The sequence below is a fragment of the Streptopelia decaocto genome (genome assembly GCF_964273445.1).
Source record: "Streptopelia decaocto genome assembly, chromosome: 7".
Lineage (NCBI taxonomy): Eukaryota > Metazoa > Chordata > Aves > Columbiformes > Columbidae > Streptopelia > Streptopelia decaocto.
The window spans coordinates 53646355-53672163 of record NC_138661.1 but is presented as its reverse complement, the minus strand read 5'-3'; the positions used below and the strand labels follow the sequence as shown (position 1 = coordinate 53672163).

Below are 25809 nucleotides of genomic sequence, written 5' to 3'. Positions count from 1 at the left end.
AGAAATCAGGAACCAGAAAAAATTGATGGATTCATGTTAGTGTCTCTCCCGTGCAAAAATAACAATAAGCAGAGTCCTTCATCAATTGCAGAGCAGCAGGTCAATTGACAGGTGTAGCACTCTAACATACACACCACTTCTTTGTCTGGTTAGATCTCATGACATGCTGTGTCATGGGACCACAAAGTATCTGTGCAACACCAGAACACAAAGAAACTGGCAGGGGGGGAGAATTATTGTGATAGGGAGTTGATGACAGACTCATAACAAGCATCACAAATCCTTAGTTGTATCATTCAAGGAAGCTAGTTACCTTTTATGAAGTAGTCCACAAAAGAGGTTAAATAACATAGAGAAATACATGTAAAGCACTCAAAAACATCTTTTTAAACTCAGTGTGTGCATAAGCACACTCTCATAGTTATCCTGTGTGCACTACAAAACCTGAAACACTACACTCAAAGTGCTTTTCAAGTCAGAATCAAGCCTGTTCCTTTAAAAAGATGACAGAAAACCAAAACACCACAAGCTCTTGATTCTCTTTAAATTGTCAATTGCTAACAGCTTTCACACACAGTGTGACAGGAGATGGCATCAGATACTTGCCTTTCATCAATGGAGGAATGATGAGAAAATGAGAAGAAGTTGCATCCAAAAAAAAATTGCCACTGCAGGGAAAAGGATAGAGGTAAAAAACCAAAACTCCCATGAACAACTGAACAGAGAAAATCCCCAAAGAAAATTAAGCATCAGGTGGTTTGGGAAAACATCACCTTTCATCAGTTGTGGATAGCAAAGTTAGGACCTGGTGACATAATTAATTACTTCAGGAACCTCTTCTATCTTTAATTTCATCCCATAAAGTATGTCAAGCGTATGTTGAAGGATTTTTGATCCCAAGGCTCATGGAAAACTATATGTATGTTTCCATACACATTTCAAGTGTTAAGAAAAGGTTATCTATGGGATGACTAAACTAAAGTTGTGTCTTGTGGAACTGTTATTTTAAATAAATTACAACTAAAACCCACCCTCAAACATGTCTTTTTCCCAAACCTGAGTAAAAATGTATTGCTTCCAGAGAAGTACAGCTTTACAGCCTGTATTAAGCTAATATCTCAATGTAGAATCACCCTTCACCTGAACATAATATATTTACTTTGAAATAATGACTGATAGTGACTCACTACAGTTACTAAGACAGATTAAAAATCTCAAGGGAATTCCATAGAAATTAATTCCAAACAAGGTAGCATTTCATGCCTTCAAAACAAAATACTTGTAGGACACTGATTAAATGCTAATTTGCAATATAATTTGTTGCTGTTTCAAAGGAAAGGCAGGTGGGCTCATTTTGATGTATACTCATTTATCTGTTTGGAAGTGGGTCACAGCACTAGCTGATTGGAACAGTCACTGGTATTTACCTTCACCTGTCAAAGCAGTAAACTGTTCCATAGGAGGCAGCAACTGAGGAGATTCAGATTCTTTACACAGGAATAAGAGAATCTGAGAAAGATGCTGCTTATGAAACTGCAGGATGACACCAGTCTCCAAATGGAAGTGATTAAAAGCAATGGCACTCCTGTGTATATTATCATTCTAAAATACACATACCTCCAAATATATATTATGCCATAAGCCTAAACTACAGGAGACACCAAGGATTTTCAGATCTCTTTTGAATGCTTAAGTGACTCCATTAATTGGTTCATAATTCTTGCCGGCTGCTTGACAACAAGAGAACAATTGTTGCAGAACATTCAGCCCAAGACTGTTGTGACAGCTCAGAGGAAACCAGCAGAAAAGAGTTCTGAAAAAAATCTCCCATAAAGTAAACCAATGAGAAATAGCAGTAAAATGTTTAATGCCTGTAATTTATTGTATACATACTCTGCAAAACTTAAATGCATTTGGTGTGTGCAAAAGTATACACTTTCTTGACAGCACCAGAAGACAATTAAGCTATGTATGAGTTTTTAACCTGATTTGTCACATTGTGTAAAAAGACACTGTGCACAAATGATATCCCCAAAGAAAAAAAAAAAATCAGCTAAAACTAGAAGCACTCTTATTTACACACTAAAACTTTAATATTGCATCACACCCACTCACCAAAATAAATAGAAGTACATTCATCACAATTTAAACACCAGGCTCTCCATATATTTATTTTCTTTTGGACACGTTTTGGTCTCCAGAAATATGCTTTATCTAGAAATATGCAGCTACTAGATTATGTTACAAAATGCAAAAAAAATAGAAAATTAGTTTTCCTGGACAATATTTTGGGCTTTACACAAAAATAAATCCAGATTTCCATAGAGATCTCATATACTTCTTGAAAGATTTTTATTTTAAAGCACAGCACAGAGTTGCACACTAAGGCTTCCTGTGATATGCAAAACCCTGGCCTCCAGAAGACATTGCTGTAAAGTGAAATACAGCTCAAGCGTAAATACAAGATGTTTTCAAAAAGTAGTCATCAATAGAAAGTGCCCTTCATCTGATTTAGCATTAGCAGTAAAGAAGTAGCTACTGTAATTGTGCAATCAAAGCCAGACCTGGAAAGGTTTTAGGAAAAGTATGTAATTCACACTATCAAGTTTAAGGATATAGAATCTGAGATAGCAGAAACCAACCAACCTTTTTATACTTCTACATTCATTATTTTTTGACACAATTTAGTAAAAAAGGCACATTGTCAAACAGTGAATTAAAAATCTAAAAACCAAACCAGAATTTCATTAAATACAGTTAAATCATTAGCTTAACAGCAGGTCCTCACAAACCAATATAAGCATTCTTCCAGTTTTTCTTAACCTCAAATTCAGATGCACTTTGAACAAGTACTGAAGTCCTCTCAATTAGATTAATCCTATTCATCTGGCAAGCAGTTTTTGAATACAGGGTCAGGAATTTAAAAATCAGTTCCTTCCTAGCTGATTTACAAATACACAGCAAACACATTAAAACCCAAACAATTGTACAAAATTTGAAAGCCATTAGCATCCCATGCCAATTATAAGAAAGTACTTCTTGACTGTAAATTTACAAGTGTGTTCTTGAATAACTTTTCATATGAAAGACAAAATTTAAGTCCTGATCATTGTGTGAAGAAACAGTTTCACAGTGTCTTAGGGAGGCTAGCAGAGTACATTCCGGTCACCATCTGAAATACAAATGACCATGTGCTTTACAGATTAAGAACTTTAACTGATCTTTCGTGGTTAAATAATTAGGTTTTATCTAACCTAGATTTATCTGAAATGCAGATTTAATTAGCAATCAAACCAATTTTGAATGAATGTATTTATCTTGTTTCACAAAAGACATTTTTTACCACCAGGTGGGAAGTTGCTCACAGCTGATACAGCTGTCAGGGTTGACAGACTTGGAGCCTTTTTCCAGCTAAAAAGAATTCAAAAGTAAAAACAGAAAAAAAAATCAACAAAAAACCCCCACCCAAACCAGTAACTTGACCATGGTCCCACTGTTCATTGTCTTGAACAGACAATTCTAGGAACTACAACAAAAATTTGTAGATGGTCCCAATGAGGCAGAGTGAATACAACACATTTCTAGACAAGCAGTGAGGTTACACTATCTTGCACAGTCCCAAGTGCACACACTGAGAAACAGTTTTTGTTAGTTAATATAGAAGGTTAAAAATACAGAGGAGCAACAATGGCATCTTCATCTGGGCTCCCTGTCAGCTAATACTGAATTAGTTTATATCCTGATAGCTTACTCATGTCAGTGTTTTACTGAGGCAGTGAAATGCTACACCATTGACAGAAAACACCTTAAAAAGGCAAATCTTTTTTCTTACATTAAGAGTCAGATGTTTAAAGTTGAGCAGCTTCCAAGATTGTTGCTATCTGAATTGCTTTCTAGAAACAGCACAGTTAAGAATAGCCCCCAATAGGAAAGGCTCCTTGGTCATTTTCTGCAAGGTAATTTTTCCTTTTTATTCCTTTACATTTTTCCACATCTAAACACCCAAAGCCCTTTTAGTACTTTTCCAAGTACTTGTAGCACTAAAATATAACAGTCTCAGCAGCTGAAGCCCCCGGATACTATCAATGGAGTGCTGGAGCTTGAGGCAGAGCTGAGGAGGGAGACTGCTGAGCTTTGAAGGGCAACCTGGGGAAATCAAAATAGATGCAACACCAGATTTGAGCTTCAGACTCTCACTACAACTCCTGTAGACTTGCATGAGCCCTGTACTGGTTGTAAACAAATTCAGTTACTGAAAGAAACAGTCTTTAAGTGCATAGTTAGAAATAATGTGCAAATATGGGCATTAAGGTAAGTAACTGAACTAGCTGTCCTGCTATACATAACATTTGACATTTTTGGTTTGATGAAATTAGTCACAGGTATTAACTAGTTAACATGAAGTTAATATTGAAAAGCTGCAAATACATTCAAACAAAACTTAATTCTGATGTGATTTCTAAATAGTAAACCTAATTAGATAAATGACTTCTTCACATTTTAAATCATTTAACCCATCAGATGTTTAATGCAAGAAAAAACATGTGCATCATACACAATTTGTAGAAGCAGCAGCAGCTGTTAAACAAATGTGAGGATTTACAGGGCAGGAGAAGAATCCCCAAGCATACACTTGAGCCCAAAAGCACAAGTTACACACAAACACTAGAAATTCCTATTTTCAGGGTGTGTATTCATTGTACTGAATTAGACTGGCATTGGAATTCCAGACACAGCAAAAGCCAAACAATCTTTTGGCCATGCCCATAACTGTACAATTAGCACATGATATGCACTTATGTTTAGAAATAAAGAGGTTCCAATTATTTTTGTGTCCTCAAATCAAAATATGCAGCAACATACTGCTTTGAACATCTGTAGCAGTGCCTGAATTTATACCCAAGCTGCTTCTGTAGAGAAGATGACATTTCAATACTTTGAGGCTCAACTTGGGAGACAGAGTAGGATATAAAGTAATTTCTCTAAGTCTCAAGAAACATCAGGGAACAAGAATGCTCTTTCTTTCAAGTGGATGCAAAATTGTTTTACTGGTATATGGGCCCACACAGTTCCAAGTCAGTGCATAGCTAGTCAATATTTCTGCTGGCATCTTGAACTGGTTCAATCAATGGAAACTTCTATTAATTTTATTCCACTTAATAATATGCATTAGTGCATTAATTTCTTCATAAAAAACCAACCCTGGTGAGTATTAAAAATAAATATCTTATTTAGGTCAAACTAAAGCCTTGCTTTTCAGTACTTTAATCCCTTTAAATATTCTTTTGCCTTCTAACAAGCAAATGGAACTGAAGTAGAATAAGAGATGTATGGAGACAGAAGGTAGCAGAAACATGAACAAAGTCAACACTGTAAGTCAGTTAACGTGTCCTCAGCTTCTTAGACTGTCTCTTGCGTTTTAATTCTTCTTCTTCCCGTCTCATTTCTTCTAAGTCCTCCTGAACACCGAGTCTCAAGCTGTCAAATAAGATGAAATCCTTTAAACACTGCTATTCAAACATGAAATTTTATTTCTATCCTTCCCTCAAGAAAAGCAATCCTAAAGTTACAGCTGATTTGAGCAAAAACTTCAAAGAAAATTCACAATTGAACTGATTTAATTATAGCAAGAATAAAGCTTTAAGAAAATAAATCAAGTTTTTATCATTCTATTAGAATAAAATGTTTTTAGGTAAAAATAATTTAAAAAAAAATCAAGACTGAAAAAGCCCCCAATTTTAATATGAAGCTCATTTTTTTCTGAAAAGCAGCTACCAAAACACATCCATCAATTCTTGCCAATGTAAATCTTACATACAAATCATAACAGGACCGACTCATCAACTTCTCTGAGAAACACCCTAAAGCTTTCACAATGGCAAGGGAGAGAATGTATGTGTCAAACTGTAGAGAAGTAGAAGTTGTTATTCCAACTTCCAGGCTTGAGGCACCATTCAGGCAGCCACAAGCACAACACTGCTCCACCCTCAGTCCATCCACCTGCCCTGGCTCTGGTGAACAGGCTCTTGGAAGAGACTCTACTCACACAGCATGTTCCAGCCATGCACCTGCATGATTTCTGCAGCTTTGTAGAAATCAGGATATTGAAAGTGATACTTAAAACAGTATCTGCAATCACTGATCTTCTCTTCAATAAGTAAGGGTTGGATAGTCTTGCTGGTTTGATATTAGGAATGGGTGTAACAAAGTGACCATTTTGTGATCAGCTACTGCCTCATTTGCAGCCCTGCCAAGTGGATTGGTACATCCATGGCTCACACAAGGCAGTGCAGAACACACCTTGATGCAAAAGGTTCAGCCATTTGACAATGAGGATTCAACTGCTCCAGGCCAAACTGCTCCAGTACAGGTTCTAAAAATGGACTTTATGCTTAAACAAGCATAGCAAAGTCATCTTGAATGCAGGAAACGGCAGTCATTCAAATTAAGAATAGAAACAAACACATCAAAGATCTATGTGGTAAAACTCTGGCTGGAAGCATCATTTTTCACTTCAACTTAGAACTTAATACTATAATTTTAGTAGACTTGCCTGGTTAGAAAAAGTTCCTCATTTCAAGGGTCACAATGCTTTTAACTGAAAACTCAGTAAAAAGTAGCTGAGCATTGAAAACAGTTAAACTCAGTTTTACTCAAGTTTCTTATCTCCCCTTCCTTTATGCTAGCATGTGTAGTTAAAAGTTAGTCTGGTATCCAACTCTTCAAAACCTCACTGTAAGTCTTCAGAGAATTCAGTCAATAACAATTTAATTGTAAAAATCCAGTAGTTTCTTCTAACTCCATTTAACAGACTATAGCTTTGCATGAACTGCAGCTATTCCCCAGGAGAAAAGAAGAATAAGGACACTGACTACAACTTCAAAAAGATGCAAGTTTCCAGTGCTCAAGGCACCTTCTGAATAACAATATAAAAACTTCAGCAGAACAAAAAAAAAATCTGGTAACTCTGTATACTCCAATATTTTCCATAATCTATAAAAACCTCTTAACTTTCACAAAGCTTGTTCCACCAGCCATTAAAAACTAAGAAAATCAGTTTGTGAACACCTGGTTTTATAACAGCAGCGGGTTAGAATTGTGCGGGTCTAGAGGTTGAAACCAATGGTTAAACCAACATGAAAATATATTCTTCATATTTGAAATCAATTATAAAAGTTTGTCAGAGTACTTTATATACATACATAGAAATATATACAAACACATATATATAGATAAAGAATAATAAAAATCTCCTTCCAGTCCTCTAACTAGCAGAATAATGTAATGTTTGGGTCAAATTGAAGTTGGTTCCCCCCACCCCCAGCAAAGTTTGTGATGCATAAGAATGAACATACAAGACTTACTTATGGTACCCACCACTTCCTGGCTTAGTTTCATCATTACCTAAGCTTTCTTACAAAAAATGGTAATGCTTATTTACCTCTGCTATAAAAAGCAGCAAATACCCACTCTAACTTAGCCCCATGGCTTGGGCAATAACAAACTTTCCACTTTGACTTTCATACCTCCTAGCTTCTTCTTTCTGTTGCTCTCTCCAGCTGCTCTCCATATAACGTAAGGCATAATCACTTTCATCTTTGTATCTGGAAATGAAATATTATATTTTAGTACACTAAAAAAACATTATCATGTACAGTTATGAATTCACATCCCTTCTTAGAAATTATTCCTTGTCATACCCAGATTTTAATGTTTTGAAAGAATCCAAGTTACAAGCCATTAAAATGCTTGCTTTCTTATATACATTATTGTTAGAGGGAAATATTTAAATAAGTTCCTTCATTGTCCAGCACTTTCTAGGCATATCAAGTTAGACCCTACTACAAAACAGCTAACAGTATTGTGTTTAGCAGTTCATAATCAGGCAGCTTCGCTTGATGAATTCTGAAATACTGCAGACTGCTATAGAAAGCATTTTAACATGCAATAATATTAAATAGTTGCTGTGAATTATACAAGTGATACATTTAAGAAGCTGTGTTGTTTTCCAGCTATGTCCTTTGCATCAAATTTTATAGCTCACCAGAAGAGCACAGCAGGCAGTGTGAGAATTCAAGGTCTCTTCTGCACAGAAGCAGCTCTAATGCCTGCTAAATTTCTGCAATGTAAAACCTCTTTTGGCTATCAGCACTTCCTCTATTTCTAAACCATTCTTATTTGTTGAACTATAATTTTTGTTGCTTGCTCTGCAATATTTTAAATTTGACACTTTTCTTACCTTTTCCGGTCATAGCCAAATATTTCCCGAATGTGTTTTGATATTTCTTCTTGGGATTCCCCTTCATCTTCAATGAAGTCATCCATTTCAGAGTCATATTCATCATCATCATCTTCTATTTGTCTCTTGTAACTAATAGGTGGTCTTCCAAGACCTAAAAGACAGGCGAGTGAAAAAAAATAACTAATATAAGACTAATTTAACAGTACTTCTCCTTGCTAAATCTTGGGCACAGCTATTTTACAGCTCTGGGCTTCGAAGTGGAAAACTTTTGCCTCAAGTTAACTAGCAATTCCCAGAAACTCAGTAAAAGGAATACATCCTCTAACTTGTGCTTTAGAATATTACACATCATTATCACCAACCGCATCTTGAGGAAACTACCAGAGAGAAGTCGATGTTCACGGTTTTCTAGGTACTTATTTGCTAGAGTCCACGCTGTTTGTTTCTCATCAGAAACTGCTTGCTTAACAATAAGGTGAATTTGCCAAAACACTAAAATAGCAGTCACACATTTGCTGTGTGGTTTTAATTGTCATATACCACTTTAAGCACCTCTTATTTAAGACACTATGAAACTTTAAAAACTAAGCATAATTAAACAATGCAGGAAGTGAATCCTTCAATCATTTTACTTCTAACAGCATTCATATACCAACATCCATCACAGGCCGCTTAGTTTTCTTTTACGTAATACTTCACCCCCCAGGCCTGTATTTCAAGGAATATGAGCATATATGAAAATAGCTGTAAAGCAGAAAAAAAAAAACCCAACACATTCTGCTGTTAAATGTACTCTTTAAAAGGCAAAGATGGTATTTTGTTCAAGACCTCCTAATTGCATCTATAAGGGTCAAAGACCCTCAGTGACTGCAACTCAGACATATATAAAAAATATAAGCCAAATAACTAAGTGAAAAAAATGCTTTCTCTAGAACTTCATACCTTGTGGATGAAGCACAGGTCTATGCCCTTGGAGAGACCGCATTCCATTTATCTGTCCATTGCTAGGTCTTGTGACTAGGTTTTTAGAAGAAATGGTTTCCGATACAACAGTACACTTGGGTTTTACAGCTATACCCAAGCCACTGCTTGGTCGTCCAGGTCCTGTGCTTGGGCCAACACCTGGCCTTCCTGGTCCTGTTCCCAAACTGCTGCCTGGTCGCTTGGCTCCTGTGCTTGGACTGAGTCCTGGCCTTCCTGGTCCTGTTCCTAAGCTGCTGCCTGGTCGTCCAGGTCCACTGCTTGGACTGACTCCTGGCCTTCCTGGTCCTGTACCCATGCTGCTGCCTGGTCGTCCAGGTCCTGTGTTTGTGCTGATGCCTGGCCTTCCCGGTCCTGTGCCCAAGCTGCTGCCTGGTCGCCCAAGTCCCGTGCTTGAACTGCTGCCTGGTCGCCCAGGTCCTGTGCTTGAGCCACCAACTGGCCTTCCAGGTCCCATGCCCAGTCGCCCAGGTCGTGGACTTGAGCTGCTGCCTGGTCTTCCAGGTCCTGCAGCTGAACCGCTGCCCAATCGCTCAGGTCCTGGCCTTAAACTGCTTCCTGGCCTTCCAGGTCCCACTCCAGAATTGCTGCTTGATTGCCCAGGCCCTGCACTTGAACCACCACCTGGATGCCCTGGTCCTCCTTTTCCTAAACTGCTTCCCGATCGTTTTGCATTGGAGCTGATGCCATGCTGAAGGGCTGCAGCATTTCCTGCTTTTGTATGGGCAGATTTCTTCAGACTGGACTCTTTAGCAGATGGCAACCTCTGAGCCCCATTGGCCACTGGTTTTGAGGGTGGCACATGAGAGCTTGAGCCAGACTTTCCAATACCATTGAGAGGCAATTTATTATGACTGCTACCAGTAGAGCTTTTTAAGGAGCTAGTTTTTGAGGTTTTTTCCATTTGATCAAATCTGGAGGAAGATAATGACCGCGAGTGTTTTTCAGTCAATGCTGGTTCTTTGGATTTCTTATCAGTACCACTCACAGAAGACAAACTGCCTTTTGGTGTGGAATATTTATCTGCTGAGCTTTTGTTAAGTTTTGCATTTACAGATTCCTTCTGAGAATTCACTTTTTTTGAAGAACTGGATATCCCTGTATTCTTAATCTCCTTCTCACTTTTCTTATGCATGTCTCCTCTTTTGTTTTTGCGTACCAAATACTCCCTCTCTCTCAATTCTTCTGCTGTCCTGGGTCTCTCTTCTACCTTTTTCACTACTTTTATTTCCACTGGTTCATACTGTTTTTTTTCAGCAAGCTTTAAGAGCTCTGCAAAGTTCAGAGGTGGTGGTGCACTTTTGGGAGGAGCCTTTGGTTTCACTGCAACTTTGGATGGTTTCTCTTCATATTCTTCTTGTTCATGCTCAGATTCAGTCTGACTGTATTCAAGTTGCTCAGTTTCATCTTCTGTTGCATATTCAGTCTCTGGAGCCTGAGCAACATTCTCACAAGTCCTCCTCTTTTTAGGCTTCTCTTCAACAGGAATGCCGTTATAGCCATAAAAATTATCTTTTGTTCGTGAGGCCATAGCTCTTGCTTTTCTGTCATGTTTCAATTCAATACGTTTAGCCAAGAGTTCCTCTTTCTTTCTTCTTTCTTCCAGTGCTGCAAAAGAAAACCAGGAGACAGTTATGCAAAAGCTCTACTTTTTATTTCAGTTTCTTCCAAACTGATAAACCATTTAGGATAGTAGTTTAAGGGTCTGTCTAAGAGCTATTCAAATTAGAGCAGCAAGTGATCAGAGATCTGCCAACAGGGCAAGCTAACCCATCTGAATCAGCTACTCCAACAAAGGTGAACAATTAAGTAAGATGCTGCTATTGCAAAACCCACTAAGGTGATTCAACCAAAGCAGCTGTCCAGAAAGCTAAGCAAACTAAGGAGAACTACTGTGTGAGGAGGTACAGGATTTATGGGATCTCTGGGTAAAGGAAAGAGTTCTGAGACTGAGAGAAAGTTTTATGACTGTACAGAATTTATTATCAAATATTTAACAGAAGATGAGGAAAGGGAGGGAATCAAAAATAAGAATTGGGGGATAAGAATTGGAAAACAGGCTGAGTGTGCACATAGAGGAGTGTAGGGAAGAGACAGAAGCACCAGCCACAGATAAGCAAGTTGTTGGTCACTACATTAGTCTGGTAGGACCCTGTGCCTTATCTCCACAGCCTGTTCTATATTCTTACTGAACTGGTTTTAGCTATTTTCTGTATAAGTATACTTTCCACCTTGAGTGTGTGTGTGATCTACTGACAAAGCTCAGGCCGAATGAGCTGGTGAAGTGGATGAGAAGTCTGACTGCCAGAAACTGGAGACACCACGGGAGTGGGAGCCAAATACCAGAAAGACTCAGGAAATGCATGAATTCCTAGAAAACAGGTTGGGCTACTTGTGCTGCGGGTGTCTGTAAAGGTACCATCCCCTGCCTGTGTTATTCTATTGTCAAGAGCTGTGACTGTCCAGAGAGTGAGTGCATGCATGCTCATGTGGAATTCATGTTCAGTCTTGCTTCAGGCTGGACCTGGCAGGAGGGATAAGGAACAGGCTCATGACTGGTGCAGGAGAAGAGAAATATCCTGGACCATGTAGTCCATCAGACTTGTTTATCTTTAACAAAACACTGACATCAGAAGCAAAACAGTATTAATTTATTCTATAGGCCATTTAGAGGAAATATTAATACAGTGGAAAAACTGTGACTCAAACAAAGCCTCTGCCATGAAAATTTAAAATTCAGACTCAATTGATACACTAGATTAAGACACAACAACAGCAACTCTTACAATTTTTTCCACACAGACGAAGCTTTTCAAAGTTAAGCCACCAAAAGTCCAGACGTTTTCATGCAATATCTCTTCATCTTAATTACTTCTAAATCTTCAACAGTAAACACTAGTGTAGCTGATAAATGTTTAACTCCTTGGGAAAGCACGTAAATGTCCCTAGGCCTTACTTGGTCCTGGCTTTGCCTCAGCGTAAGTTATGTGCAAAAATTCCTGAAACACATGCATATGTGTATTTGCAAGAGCTTTGAATAAGATGACAAAGTCCAAAAGAGTCAATGAAAGCCTCCTCCAGGAAATATTAAGAACTTACCTTTTTTTCTTTTTTCTTCTTCTTGCCGTCTGAGAAATGCTTGCACTGCTGCAGACTCTACACCCTTGACTTTTGGAACCTTCTTGGGAGGACCAACAGCCAAACTGTACCTTTTCTGCAAAGAAGAAAAAGTATGTCAGAAAAGTTAAGAAATGAAAAAATCTTTAAGTTTTTGAAACTGAAGAGTTATGTAATAGCTATGTAATTGACTTTAAGCATAGAGACAGTTGAGAATAAACTAAAAATGAATTCCCGCTGACACCAAGGCTTGTGACAGATACACTTGACTCCTAGCCACACTTTGGTTCAGGCTGACTAAGAAGCAACAGGCCTCACGTCCTTGCAGTGAACTTGTGAGCTAGAAAGCCCCTGCCTTACATACAAGAGACAGAAAGTGCCCTGAAAGATACTTTGAAAGGTGGGTTTGAAACCCAAAAGTGTAAGATAATCAAAGTACAGAACAAGACACCAGAGCTAAAAGGAAAACATCTATCTTGTCTATACTATTGACTAGCAGCCAACTACTTCACCCTATACTTATTACCAAGGGGATGGGCCCAGTTTGAGCTCTCCCTGAATTGCAGCTGGACTGCATGCCAGGAGACTCCCCTTGAGCAGGGACACCTCTCAAGGTTAGAGATTCATGACCTGAGACTAAAAGATCCTTCCTTACCCAAGGTGGAGAGACCCCTTACCTGTAACAGATCCTCAGTAAGAGACTGATAGCATGCTGAATTAATGTAATGAAAAATTACTACTCCATGCAGCTACTCAATATTATTACATACATCATATGGATAATTCCATTAGACACAAACCACTGAATGAGTCCAAGACTAGGTTTGGATCCAGCCACACCTAAGCTCCAAAAAGAGTTTAGAAAGCAAAGGGGGTCCACTCTGAATCTTGTGACTCAATAGGAGGGTCCTCCTTGCTCTTTGCATCTCTAGCCTCTGTGTGAATCATTCTAGCTCAATTCTAATTCAATTTTCCCTTTTATGTTTCTTCCATGCAGTTATTAACAAGGTGGCCCCTGCCATCAAGCTTATTGAACCTCATCAAAACACTTAAAACTTTGTTAAATTTCAAACTCATGGAACTCTGTCAAATTATTTTATCTCAATAAAATATATTGCTGCTTCACTGTTTTGAGTGAGGTACATTCCAGTCATCCACAAGAACGCACTTGCTTTCAAAAGGAACAAAGAAAACCAGAAGACGGGTAGGGAAACCTAGAGAAATGAGTAAAATCCACTAGACTGAAAAGGAATTTAACAGCTGTATCAGCAATTAAATAAAAATATTTTAGTTCAGCCATAGTCTTTGACTAAGCAGGAAACAAAAGCAGACTACAGCTCAAGCTGACAGAGCCCATATAATTCCAGATTGCAGGTTTACAGATCCATCAGGGCTTTCACCTTTTTTGTGGACACTCACTTCAGTTTCAGGTTCTTATTCAGTGAACATAAATCAACTAAAAAAATGGAATTACTCCAAAAATTGGAACTGGCTTCACCAGCATAATTAGTAGGTTGATATAAAACCAGTGATACTGATTTTAGTTCCTGCTGCAGTGGTCTCAAACAGAGCAGTATTGTACATCAAGGAGTTAATGATCCACATAGCAGTTGACCTCAACAGGCGCAGGCCTGCACTCCACCGTACTTATTGCTTGAGACAACTGGATGAACTCAGAGTAATTGTGACAGAATATCCAGATCCCACTTGGCACCTGGCAATTACACCACTTGCATGTGCTGTAATTTGCCTGGAGAAGAGAACGCTCCAGGGACACTTTGTGACCTTTCAGTACTCAAAGGGGGCTTATAAGACAAAGACAGACTTTTTAGTAGGGTCTGCTGCTATAGGACAAGTGGTAATGGATTTAAACTAAAAAGACAGGAGATTCAGACTAGATATAAAGAAGAAAGGTTTTACAATGAGGGTGGTGAAACATTGGAAGAGGTTGCCCAGAGGGGTGGTAGGTGTCCAGTCCCTGGAGACATTCAAGGCCAGGCTGGATGGGGCTCAGAGCAACCTGATCAGTTGAAGGTGTCTCTGCCCATTGCAGGGCAGTTGGACTAGATGACCTTTGAAGGCCCCTCCCAACCCAAACTATTCTATGATTCTGTCTTGCTCTACGTTGAAGTGAAGCAGCATGTTTTCATAGAATATCCTTTTGCTCGGCAGTAGAAATGACAAATAGATCTGTTTACTTCAAATAACATCTTAAAGCTCTTAAAACTCTATTAGAGAGCTCTAAACATAATAGACCACAATGCCAGAGATCCTCATCACAGGCAGGATTTGCACAGCTCACATGCATGTCTGTCCAGTGCTGTACAACTCAGGTTCCAGCAGCTGAACAGATATAAAGTTATCTGTGCTATTACCTTTTTTTCTTCACCTGTTATCTTCAATGAATATTATTTTAATCATTATGTTAAGAGTCCAAGTGCTTTTCATACTGGGATCTATAACAAACACACTAGTATGCTATACCTGTTCAGACATAACCTTTCACAGACATACCAATTATCAGATTGGGCTTTTGAATGCTAAAACAGAAAGAAACAAAGACTTTTTTTATCTTCCTCACACAAACAGACTAGAGAAGATAAAGCAATAAGAAGGACAGAGACACTTGCGAAGATAAATACAATAGAAGTCAGTTAAACCCAGAAGCAGATGGAAAGGAGAATACATTTAGGAAGAAAACCCAAACAAAATTAAAACAAACACCCAAAAAACCCACAACCAACTCTATCTGAGGTTTGAGTTCAAATGAAAGAGCTGTGAAATACGGTTCCACATAAAAACAATATCAATAATGTAAAAAGCCACACAAGTCAGTACTCCCATAAATATCTTCCTATCCTCATATAGCCTTATGAAACTTAACAAGAAAAATCTGGTAGAAATACCTACATCCCAATGTTTTAGAAGAAATAATCAGGAAAGCTATAGCTCCCTATAGATTTCAATATCATCCAATGGAAACCTCTAATTTCTAATTCATTGAAACAGCAGCACATGCACAGACCCTTGGATTACTTAAATTACTAACTTGCAAACCTATAAATTATCTTGTGCATACATGCACTAAGAAGCAAAGTTCAGAGACTAATTTCTAAAATGCAGCCAAAATGGGCTCCAGGAAGGGCAGCTACAAAATCAGCTATTTGTAGTTGTCTTTAGTATTTTCTGAAATTACTAAAGCAAAATTATAAGGATACACCATCCACATACATTGCAGTAGTAAAACCTGACACGTTGCCTCATCACATTAAAGACCTACTACAGTCCAGCTTATTTACCAAGATTCACCTATGCCCAAGAGAGTTTACCACAACCTGAGAACTTATTTTGTAAATCCTTATTAATTAGAGAAGCTCCAACTCTGAATGATTTTTGGTAATTACAATGGAAATCATTAGAATTGATCATCATAGATTGGACTGTTTAAAGGATAAGATGATAGCTGGAGCTGGGCCCGTCTGCTGTGGGAAGCTGAGTCCTTCTCTCTCCAGCTTTTGTGTTGTTTACACCAAAAGTATTTCTGGAAAACTGAACCATGATGCAGTACTGACTCTCAATTTTTGCTCAAGTATAGGCTATAAACTTCAGTGGCCCAAAGTGATCCAGCATGCTCCATCTAAATCAGAACAGACGGAGAGGCAAAGCAATCCACACATTGTCAGGGAAAATACTTTGAGAAAAAGGTTGAAGCACGTTAGTACCTTAGGAACCATTGGAGGTTAGTATAATGTCCACATAAATTCTGTTACTCCCAAAGTTAAATATGTCATGTTTTGCAATTGGTAACCTTATTTAGCAAAACTTGGTTTAATTATTCAACTTGTACACAGTTTTTTAAAACAGACAAAACAGAGCATTTTCAAAACAGGATATGGTTGGAATCAACCTTAAGGTCTTTTCCAACCTAAATGATTCTATGAGAGAGTTTTAGGCCTAAGGAGCACCTATCAAAACTGCTAAAGAGTAGGGACAAATATAGATTGAGCTATCCTGCTAGGAAGCCTTATAAAGAATTAAAGTGATGGAGAAGCAGTTTTCAGGCTTTGTTTTGCTGTTCTACAACCAACAGTCCTATCAGGCAGCAGGTTGGTAACACAGCTTGACAAATATGCCATTTTCTCACTGTTAGTAATGTGGCAAATTGTGCAGAATTCAACATATAAAATTCTTCCTAACAGTAGGATTTCTTGATATTGACTAACAACTGAAAACACAGCTAAATTATTCATAAATGAACACTCATTTTCTATACTGTAAATCACTTCTATTGTTGATAAAAGTTTTGTTCACCTTCATTTAGAAACAGCATAAAATAACTAGCTTAAGTTTAGTCTATTTAAAAGCACTGAACCATGCACATGTTCCACAAGCATTGATAAAGTGTTTTACTTACACTGCAAATGAACATGCATCAGATTCCAGGTAAACCAGGCAAAAGCTGGGTCATGTCACTACTTAAATCACCCAAGCAGCAGCTGCACTATTCTTTTCTCTTTTTATAGCTATTGCCAAGTTGGTTAAATCAGAGAAACAGAAATGTTAAGCCTTCAGGAGACAGCAGGTCAAGCTGTTCCCAGAACACTGAGCTACTCAAGTTGTAAACACCATTATCTCTCTGGGCAGAACCTAGTGACAGTTTTAAGTGAATACTGCTGAGATACACAGTGGGCACTGCTTCACCCAGAGGAAGAAGAGCGAGCTGTGAAAGTACATTGCTTCAGCTGTGCACCCTTAAGAAATAACAAGTCTTTTCCTACTGGTGAGTAGTATTTCTCCTGAGGTGTCCTATTTTTCACCTTCATTTCTGCAAACCTTGCCAATAAGCAGCTCTCCCTGAATCTGAGCAATGGTACTTTAAGAATATGGTAGAAAGTCCGCTACAGTGCAAAATCTTATGTTTTCCACTTATAGCCTGAATAAACTGTTTCAGCGAGGTATCTAGCATACAAAGTTACGTGACTGACAAAACAGCAGATTTTTCTCTGAAAAGTATACCTCAATACAAAAAGATGAATTAAGAAAGATTGGTATTAATATGGCAAATAAAAAACTCATCAGGCTGTATATGCCTATACATTCACACACATACATACTGACATGCAAAATATATCAGGTATAGTTTATACTTATATAAAGACAACATCCATCCCTTAAATGCAGAGTGCCAGTGGCTAGTAATCAGCTTTGGTAAGCATGCAAGCTCCAGGTCACAAGTTTCAACTGCGTAATCTGCAACTATGATTTTGCTCTTAAATCATTGACTTTAAAACATGGCACACGATCCTGATACAGTTGCAGCTGTCTTAGTGTCATCATTTAAGTGCCAAATCTTGGACTGTAAAACAGATTTTTATAAAGTTGTTGTAAGCTTTGCGACACCCAAATGAAGCCCCAAAAGGTTTAGACCAAATACTAGACCCAGACACAAGCAACAGAAGTAGTATTGCCTTTAACGATGATCAATATTTACACAGGTAGCAATACAAGATGTGAGTGATCAATTCTGCCAAACCTGATTCTCAAGTAGAGCACTCATGCAATTAATAATTTTTGCTACAGGCTTGCAGTGTAAAGACAATTCCACTCATACTATTTGGTACAGGCAACTTGCAGGGGTTCTCACAGGTTGAGGGTTTGTTTGTTTGCTTGTTTTTCACTAGGAAGTTGTGACCCCTGTACAAGTTACAACACTTTTCCTGTTCTTCTTATCATTCATCAAGACATGTAGCCTTCTCCAGTGAGAAATCCCTCTTTCTCACCAAATATTTTTCAGGGTATAACTTTCTGATACTATCACTAACACTGCATTCACCCAGTTAAGCCACACATACATCCATGTTTGTGCCACCCCTCTCACAGTACCCTAATACTAGTCTCTCAAAAGGCAGCTAAATTGTTAAGTGGTCATTTGTGTAAATTGCCCGTGGCCTCTGCTATCATCCCATGTTTGTACTGTGAAGGCCTCTGTTACAGTCCTATCACTGTGCCCTGTGCAGACACCATGCTGGGGTTACCAGCAGCTCACTCTGCAGATAGCATGATGTGCATGTATTCTAAGAAAGTCTTTCTCAACTGCTGTTATCAATATCAAGTCAGGAGAAGGTAAATGGTAGTTACTGAGTATGCTTAAATTTGATTCTCTTCAGGTTCTAACAACTCCTACCAAGAGAAAGGCTTTAGTGATGAGAGCATTTTAACTATCAGTTCATACTGTTTCACCTCCCCTAACCAATTTAACAGGGCCACACATTTTACTTCTAAAAAATGCAAAAATAATTTTCTTAAGATTTTGCAACTGCTGTCACAAGCTGGACAGTTAGCTGGAAAAATGAAAAAATTTTTTCTGTTAAATGTTGCTTCATACAGTAAAAAAAAAAAAGAGAGAGTGCATACTTTGTGCTTTTCTTTATGTAGTGGTATTGTGGTCCCCATTCTCATTTACTTATGCCAAAAGAGGCCAGGAATAGGAAAAGCTCAAAGTTTTATACATTGTAGTCAGTGTTTGCAAGCATCTGGAACTTAACTATCAAGTTCAGTCAAGTTGAGAGTACAAGCCCTCCTCACCCCTTGACAACTTGTTACATCAAGTATCATGCAGTTCTTCCTGGTGTGGACACTGTTATAATATAAAGCATTTCTAGGCCCTGTTTTAAGACAAGTTTTAACCTCATAATACACACACTGATCAAGCAGGAGTCCAATTCTTTGCTGGCTATGCGCACTTCACAGCCATTCTCCATGTTTCTCTTGCACTGCTTCGCTTGCCTACGGGCAAACACTAAACAGTTTGCAGACTGCAATTCCATGTCACACACAGGGTCCTCTGAACAAACTCTGGCATTTTGCTACTGTTTCACTTCTCAATTACTGGTAACTACCTGTAGATGTCAACTTTACCAGCAGCTATTTTGTAATGATTCATACTCCCTATGTATCAGTCCGACTTCGAATGAGACTTCAGCAGGTGCTGACATGGATGACAAGCTGTTTCAGTTTTGGGTCAAATTTGTGGTTAAATGCTACTCTGTATCAGACCCTGTGCACCAACGATTCCTCCTCAGTTAAAAAGAGTAGGAAGTTACATGAGATCATTTCTAATAATTTATGAATGACAATAGAAACAAAGTGAAATAAAAGAATGACTTGGTTCCAACTACTCTCAGTGTTTGTTTGTTTTTTTTTTTTTTATTTTATTGTGGCTTTTTTTTTTTTTTAACTGCAATTGAGTTTTATATTTTTAAGAATATCTTCCATACAAACATCTCAAAGTGTTTCACCACATCACATAAAACTTGTGGCATAACAGAGTATACAAGTTTCACCAAAAAGAGAAGAGTGACATAAAAAGTATTTAAATCTTAATGAAAACATTAAATCTCATAACTGGCATCATGTCTAATCAAAGCGAGATCACACTGGAAATCTAACTAATGTTAACATGAATGCATGTAATAAGATATATACACACAATAGTGAAGTCCCAGTGGAACATTATGTGAGAAAAACTGGGGCTCTTTTCAGCAAGTGATATAAAGATTATTAGCAACACACCATTAATAGCTTATACACTAGCTCATATACGTACTGGTTCATTTTGAAACAAAACCTGATGCAACTAGTAGGGCACTGAAAGGCTGATTTTTGCAGTGTTCCTTTTGAATCTGGATTTCCATAGGGAGATGAACAAGCATGCCTGTTTTCACAGGGAAATGATGCAATACCCGCTTTACACAGGTCCCTCTTTTATGGTACAAGACCATATTATTTCTTAATTAGAGTTTTTCTACAGTTTCTGCTTTTGAGATACATATACTACTGTGCACTTTACTCTTTTTCATTACAATAGGTGTGGAATACTTAGTTTAGTGTACTGTAAAGCTTATTTTAAACTTCTCAAAGGGAAATTCAGGGGATATGCTGATTAATGCAGGATCTAACTTTTCTGGAAACTTGTTAACTTTACGTACCAGTAAAGTTAGTAACTAGCCTGTGTGTTATTTTTAATAAAAATGTTTAACTATATTCTTGTATGTGAACACATACTTCATGTACTAGTTTTAATCTAGTGGAGATCCATTGGTCAGAAAACCCCCACAAGCCCTCTTTTGAAGCCTAACAGCTGCAGAAAACCTCAAGCAGTACCAAGTGCAGCTCCACTTTTGCTCAGAGACTAAGACTAACTCTACAGTTAAAAGCTGCACCACTAACATCTTGGAATGACAGGAAACGAAACTGCTTCAGCTGTGGATTGAATTGTACGCTCACTCCATGCGTTAATCAGGTAAGCAAATCCTAATCCTGTCTTTTCTAAAAGCGTAACAAAACCCTCACGCACTGCACAAGTCGGATTGCCTCCCTCCACCATCACCCCTGCAACAGAGAACACAGCAGATATTTCATCAATTAATCATCATGGTTTATAACTATTTGTGACACAAAATAGTGGTATATAACATTAAAGCTGCATTAGAAAACTAAGAAGGTAAAAAGAAGAACTACAACAACCCAATGAAAATTCACACGAATTTAAGTATCTTAAAGTATTTATATATTTGATATTTTCATATTTCCAAACCATACTTTTCTGTAGAGTCAGAGACAAACTAAATAGGCTACATATTAAAGACTATATTTTATAAGTTTGTTTTTTTTTTTTTTTTAAAAAAAAACACAATAGAATTTGATGAATTAGACATATCTGCCACATGGTTGGTCCATATTATTATCTGGTCACAAAATCAGTGAACATTACCAAAGTTTTAATAGTTATATAGAGAGACTGAGATACTCTCAATCCTCAAATGTCTCCATTTTAGCAGTGTCAGAACTAAAGAGTACGCTTTTTGTGCTTTTCCTGTAGTTTATGCTAAAAACAACTACCCCTCTCATTTACACTGGTTTAAGCAAGCTAAACCTAGAACTCTGGCACTCAGTTAAAGAACAGACAAGAAAAGTGTTCACCTAGCTGATGGCTACCAAAGAGAAAATATTTTTAATCCAAATAAGCACTCATTTTATAATCTGGGTCCTGCCAAAGGAATGAAACACAGTATTCTAATGTACCAAATGGCCACACAGGCCCTTCCTATTGCCGGACTTCATTCAACCAACTAAGTGGGTTACTTCACACTAAAACAACATAAAACTGATAACAGCTCGAGTTAAAATACAAACTGCTGAATTACAGACTTCAGAATAATATTCATAATGAACCAAATGTATCTCACCAACAATCCCCATATAGTCAAGCAACATATATATTCCTTAGCGATGGATACAAAGGTTTGGACAACACAGCACATTCATCCGAAACTTGTCATTCTTTGTCTCTGACCCGCATTTGAGACGTGGCAGCTTCTGTTTTCAGAGCAAACAAAGAGACTTTTCCGACTTTTAACCACAGCCACTGCCTTCTCCTGCACCACCGTTTTTGCTCTCGGCATCTCGGCATTTCCAGCGACCCGAACGCAAAAGCCCCGTCCCGGCTCCACGCCGAGACCTGTTGACAGGAGCAGCCCCGCTCGGCCCCCCTGCACACAGACGCCCCTCCGGCCCCCAAACGCGAGCACCTCCAGCTGGCGAGGCGACAGGCCCGGCCCCGGTCCGGCCGGTTCCGGCAGTGCCGGCCAGGCCCGCAAACCGGCGCCCTCGGGCGGGTTCCCGGGTGGGGGCCGAGGCCCAAACGAGACCCTCGATTCCCCACAAGAGGAACGCGGGATCCCCGCACGACCCGGCCCGGCCCCGAGCCGCCAGGAACCGGCCCCCGCAGTTCCCCAGAGTGCGGGCAGGCAGGGGGCGCCGCCCCAACGGCTGTAACCGCCACCGTGCCAACGGCTGTAACCGCCACCGTGCCCCGGCCTCGCGCTCCCCGCACCCGCCCCCAGTCCCAGCCACCCCCGAGCTCACCGGCACTGAGTTCAGCCCCTGCTGCTCCGAGGCCATCATGAGAATATTGTGGAAATCCATGGCTGGCTCGGGGACGGCGGTGAGACAGCCGCCCCGCTCCTCCCCGCGCCCGGCAGAGCCGAACCCGGCCGCCCGTCCCCGCCCGCCCCGCCGCTCGGCTCCGCTCGCTTCCGGCCGCCGCCGCCTACCCTTTATATCACCTCGCCTCGCGCCGGCGTCACACCGCCCGCGCGTCACCTCCGCTGTGACGTGCGCCTCGCCGCAGGAAACGCGTCTGCCGGGGAAGGAGTGGGGGACGGCCCGGCCGGGGCAGCGGCGCCGCTCGGGGCCCCGGGGATGCTGGGGCCCGGGACTGCGGTGGGGGCGGCCTCATAAGGGCCTCCGGGGCTGCCCCGCCCCTCCGCAGCTGGCGCCGCTGCGGTGCTGATGCCTGGTTTGGCCCTTGGGCTCCCCCGGCCGCACCGTTGCGCGCCTTGGTTTGACCCAGCGGAACTCCGTGGCCCCGGCAGGGACGCGTCAATTAATCAATTTGGAGTGCCTTTTTTTTTTTTTTTTTAATAGCAGCTCTTGCCGTTCGGGGGGCGGTGAGGTGTGTGGGGGCTGGAGGGGCACAGGACAGGCTGTTTCGGGGCGGTTGCTCCGGGACGCCCCGTCCGCTGCCCCCGCCCCCTCCCTCCGCGGGTCAGCGCCGGCCGCCGGCCCATCGGCAATCATGTAACAGCGGAGGAGCATGGATTCAGCTTTGCAACAATCTGTCTTACCAGGCTTGAAAAATGGTGCTTGGCTTCCAGGGAGTCACAGCTCCAACAGCAGCGCACCCCTGGCCGCCTGAAACTCCCTGATACATGGGGCTCGCAGGAGCTGTGCTGGCCTTCAGAGTGGCAGAACAAGACGCTCTATGTGTGTGTGTGTGCTCAAATATTTTTCCAACCTGGAACATTGTGCAAGGACATCAGTAGACTGAAGACTCTTCCCCTGCATCAGTTATCAGGTCTTTTCCTGTTACTCTTACCGAAGATCCATCTGACAAAAAATCCTGTGCTCCACACTGCTTCTTGTAGAAACCTGGGCACTGAAAATATGCTTATTTTCCTTAATTTTATCCTTTAACATGAATTCTTTAATATTGATATCCCTCAAGCACTCTTCACTTTCATTTCCTCCAGGTTCCTTCCTTTTTCAGTCTCCCTTTTCCTCTTCACTGCACTCACTTTATTTTTTTCCATACCTGAAATTCCTTTCTGTGTGTATGCCACATTGCAGCCTGTATAAAGATGCCCAGTGCGGCCCTAACTGAGGGTACGAACAGGACAGTTTATTGGAGTGAGGCACAGCACCAGTTAACTTGCAGGGCTTTTGTAGTTCTGAGGTTGTTTCTGTAATGCTTGCTCTGGTATCTCTTTGTGGCATCGCTCTGTGCAGAGTAAATGCTTGTCTGGCTTTCCCTGCTTTCTCTTGGGCTACAGTCTGATTTAACCGCTTGTCCTGCAAGAACATCATTCTCTCTCTTCCTCTTTTAAGTCTTATCTCCATAAGACACTGCACTGACTTTTTACTTCTGACTCAGACCTAGATCACCTTTTCTGGTTTCCAACCTCTTTATATTATCAATTTAAATTTTCAGTTTAAGTATTTTATTAATTTTAAGACTTTCTAGTCAGTCCCTTGTCAAAAGCAGTGAGTGGTTCATGAGTTTTTCTGTCATTTTTGGCATTTTGTTACCCCCCTGTGGTATTGTCAAGAAGGATATGATGCCATTTTCTGGTAGTCTTATCTGCCACCCCATCGCCTCTGTGGTGCTTCTTTAATTTCCCTGCTCCGTCTTGAATTTCTTGTCTCTCCAGTGCGCTCTTCCTCGAGAGGCCTTTTAGTATGACTCAGAGTCCTGTGTAACAACAACAGTATTGGCAGAGCGATGATTGTTGCTCACTGGCTTTTATGTTTGCTTACTTTGTTCCATGTTAGAGTTGGCAGGAATACTTGTTTAAATGCAGTCTTTGTTCTACGGACTGCACTCCTGAAGATGAATAGAGAAAATCTCTCCCTGCATCTAAAAGAGGAGTTTCCACCAGGCCAGCTGGTGGCATTGTAGTTATTCGTCACCTGCCACTTTTTGGAAACCTTTAAACACAGTCATTATCTTTTCCTGTATAGGTGTGGTGGTTGCAGCCCCCCCGGGCAGCCTGGATGCCAGGGTAAGTCAGGCAATTTGGGGACAACAGTTCCCATTGTGCAGGTGCAGTGAACCAAGGTGCTCTCGGAGCTCCTGCCATGTGGGAAAAGACCCTTTTCTGCCTGGGAAAGGGAGCAATGATCAGTCACTCCTGACAGCCTGGCACACCTGCCATCTGGATCATAGCCTGAGCATGACAGTATGGAGCTGCACCATATGAAAAGTTCTGGGTGTAGAGACATGGTGGAAAACACCAGAATATTACCTCATCCTAAGTGTGGCCAGATTAGATAAATAGTGTTTATCTAATCTGGCCACATTTAGGATTTTAGTCTCACAACCCTATAAATAGTGATCCTAAGTGAGGCCTATTGAGCTCTCCTGGATCGCATCAGGCTGTGACCAGCACCTCCCTCTGACAGGGATGCCCGACAGTGCCGATTTTGTGAAGACTCAGTGATTGTCTACTGATGATTTCATGAAGATCCAAAAGCCTAATTTTGCACAGCTTGACGATTGTCCACTGATGGGGCAAACATAGATTTCTCGAGACTCAACAACCACCTGTTGAGAATGTTGACACACTAAAAGTGAGGAATTCACTAACCTCGAGAGGGGAATTTTAGACATAGGCATATGTCCACATATGTTCAAAAATCCACAGATTATTGCATGTGGCCACGTGTGAATTATGCATGTGTTTTTATATATGTGTGGAGGTCTATGTGTATGTGATCTGGTTTATCCCTTTTGGAAGTATAGTCTGACTCTTGCCATTTTGGAATCTGTAATTGAGCTGCTGTTTTAATTATAACAAATGCCATTGAATTGCTTTCAATCACTTTATTAATCAGCTGTCGATTAAGTGCTATTGGAAATCATTAAAAAACAGCTTGTGATCTCCCTCAACAAATATTAAATTGCTGCTAAATCAAAACCATGTCAAAAATCCATCCAAGACAGTATGATGATGCTGTGATATCACGTCTTTCAGCAGCGGGGATTTATGTCCGTGTTGGGGCCAATGGGAGAACTAACAGCACTGTGTAAATGTCTGCTGCAGGTGTTTTATAGGGCAGTAGCAAGCGGCGCTGAGCTGTGTCAGGATTCCCAGACTGCACCCACGGCACTTAACCCCAAATCTAGCATATGTTATGCATCAGCACCATGTCTTGTTGCAGCCCGGTTTATTTTTCTGGCAGATGTGCAGCAGCACATGGGAACTCTGTGATGTGTATGCCTACAGCTCTGTGCTCCCTGGATCTTGAATCACTTCCCAAATTGTGTTCACTCTTCATAATCTTTTCATGTGTTTACAATGTGCTGAACTGATGCAGACTAGGCTCGCCAGGATTCCCAAGTACAGCTC

The 25809-nt window shown here is 40.2% G+C and overlaps 1 protein-coding gene across 1 annotated transcript; it reads right to left on the bottom strand.

The window, feature by feature from the left end:
• Positions 1–1858: 1858 nt before the first annotated feature.
• Positions 1859–22420, bottom strand: SPTY2D1 (SPT2 chromatin protein domain containing 1). Its single transcript, XM_082057432.1, has 6 exons — positions 22268–22420; positions 12323–12437; positions 9185–10831; positions 8240–8393; positions 7527–7604; positions 1859–5478 (listed from the first exon to the last, which is right to left on the bottom strand). The coding sequence occupies exons 1-6, from the start codon at positions 22325–22327 to the stop codon at positions 5382–5384; spliced, it is 2151 nt and encodes a 716-aa protein (XP_081913558.1). The 5' UTR covers positions 22328–22420; the 3' UTR covers positions 1859–5381.
• Positions 22421–25809: the final 3389 nt, after the last annotated feature.

Excerpts from the sequence above, each read along its gene's own strand:
- SPTY2D1 (XM_082057432.1), bottom strand. The coding sequence starts at position 22,327 with ATGGATTTCCACAATATTCTCATGATGGCCTCGGAGCAGCAGGGGCTG. Across the intron at positions 12,438-22,267 it reads AGGGGCTGAACTCAGTGCCG|AAAAGGTACAGTTTGGCTGT; the intron begins GTGAGCTCGGGG and ends TCTTCTTTGCAG. Across the intron at positions 10,832-12,322 it reads AGAAGAAAAAAGAAAAAAAG|CACTGGAAGAAAGAAGAAAG; the intron begins GTAAGTTCTTAA and ends TTTCTTTTGCAG.